The 211-nt window shown below is 51.2% G+C and overlaps 1 protein-coding gene across 1 annotated transcript in view; it reads right to left on the reverse strand.

The window, feature by feature from the left end:
- LOC119591433 (apolipophorins-like) overlaps positions 1 to 211 on the reverse strand; it is an 8202-nt gene that overhangs the window by 1410 nt on the left and 6581 nt on the right. The window contains exon 10 of the mRNA XM_037940174.1: positions 63 to 193. Within this exon, the coding sequence (XP_037796102.1) occupies positions 63 to 193 (131 nt within the window). The remainder of the gene's footprint in view (positions 1 to 62; positions 194 to 211) is intronic.

Below are 211 nucleotides of genomic sequence, written 5' to 3' on the forward strand. Positions count from 1 at the left end.
CAACTCGCACGACAAACCTCCATAAACCGAAAATAAAAGTATCTGACACGAATTAAACTTACTGCCTTCTTGGGTATCCATCTGTTGCTGTTGAAGACGGCCCCTCCGGCATCCTGCACCGTGTCTAGGCAGGATTCCCCGTGCTCCTCGAGAAGTTCTCTCTGGCCGGCGTCTCCTTGGAAGGTCCTGTAGTCTGTGGCGAGAAATAACA

Source organism: Penaeus monodon, chromosome 28 (genome assembly GCF_015228065.2).
Source record: "Penaeus monodon isolate SGIC_2016 chromosome 28, NSTDA_Pmon_1, whole genome shotgun sequence".
Taxonomy (NCBI): domain Eukaryota; kingdom Metazoa; phylum Arthropoda; class Malacostraca; order Decapoda; family Penaeidae; genus Penaeus; species Penaeus monodon.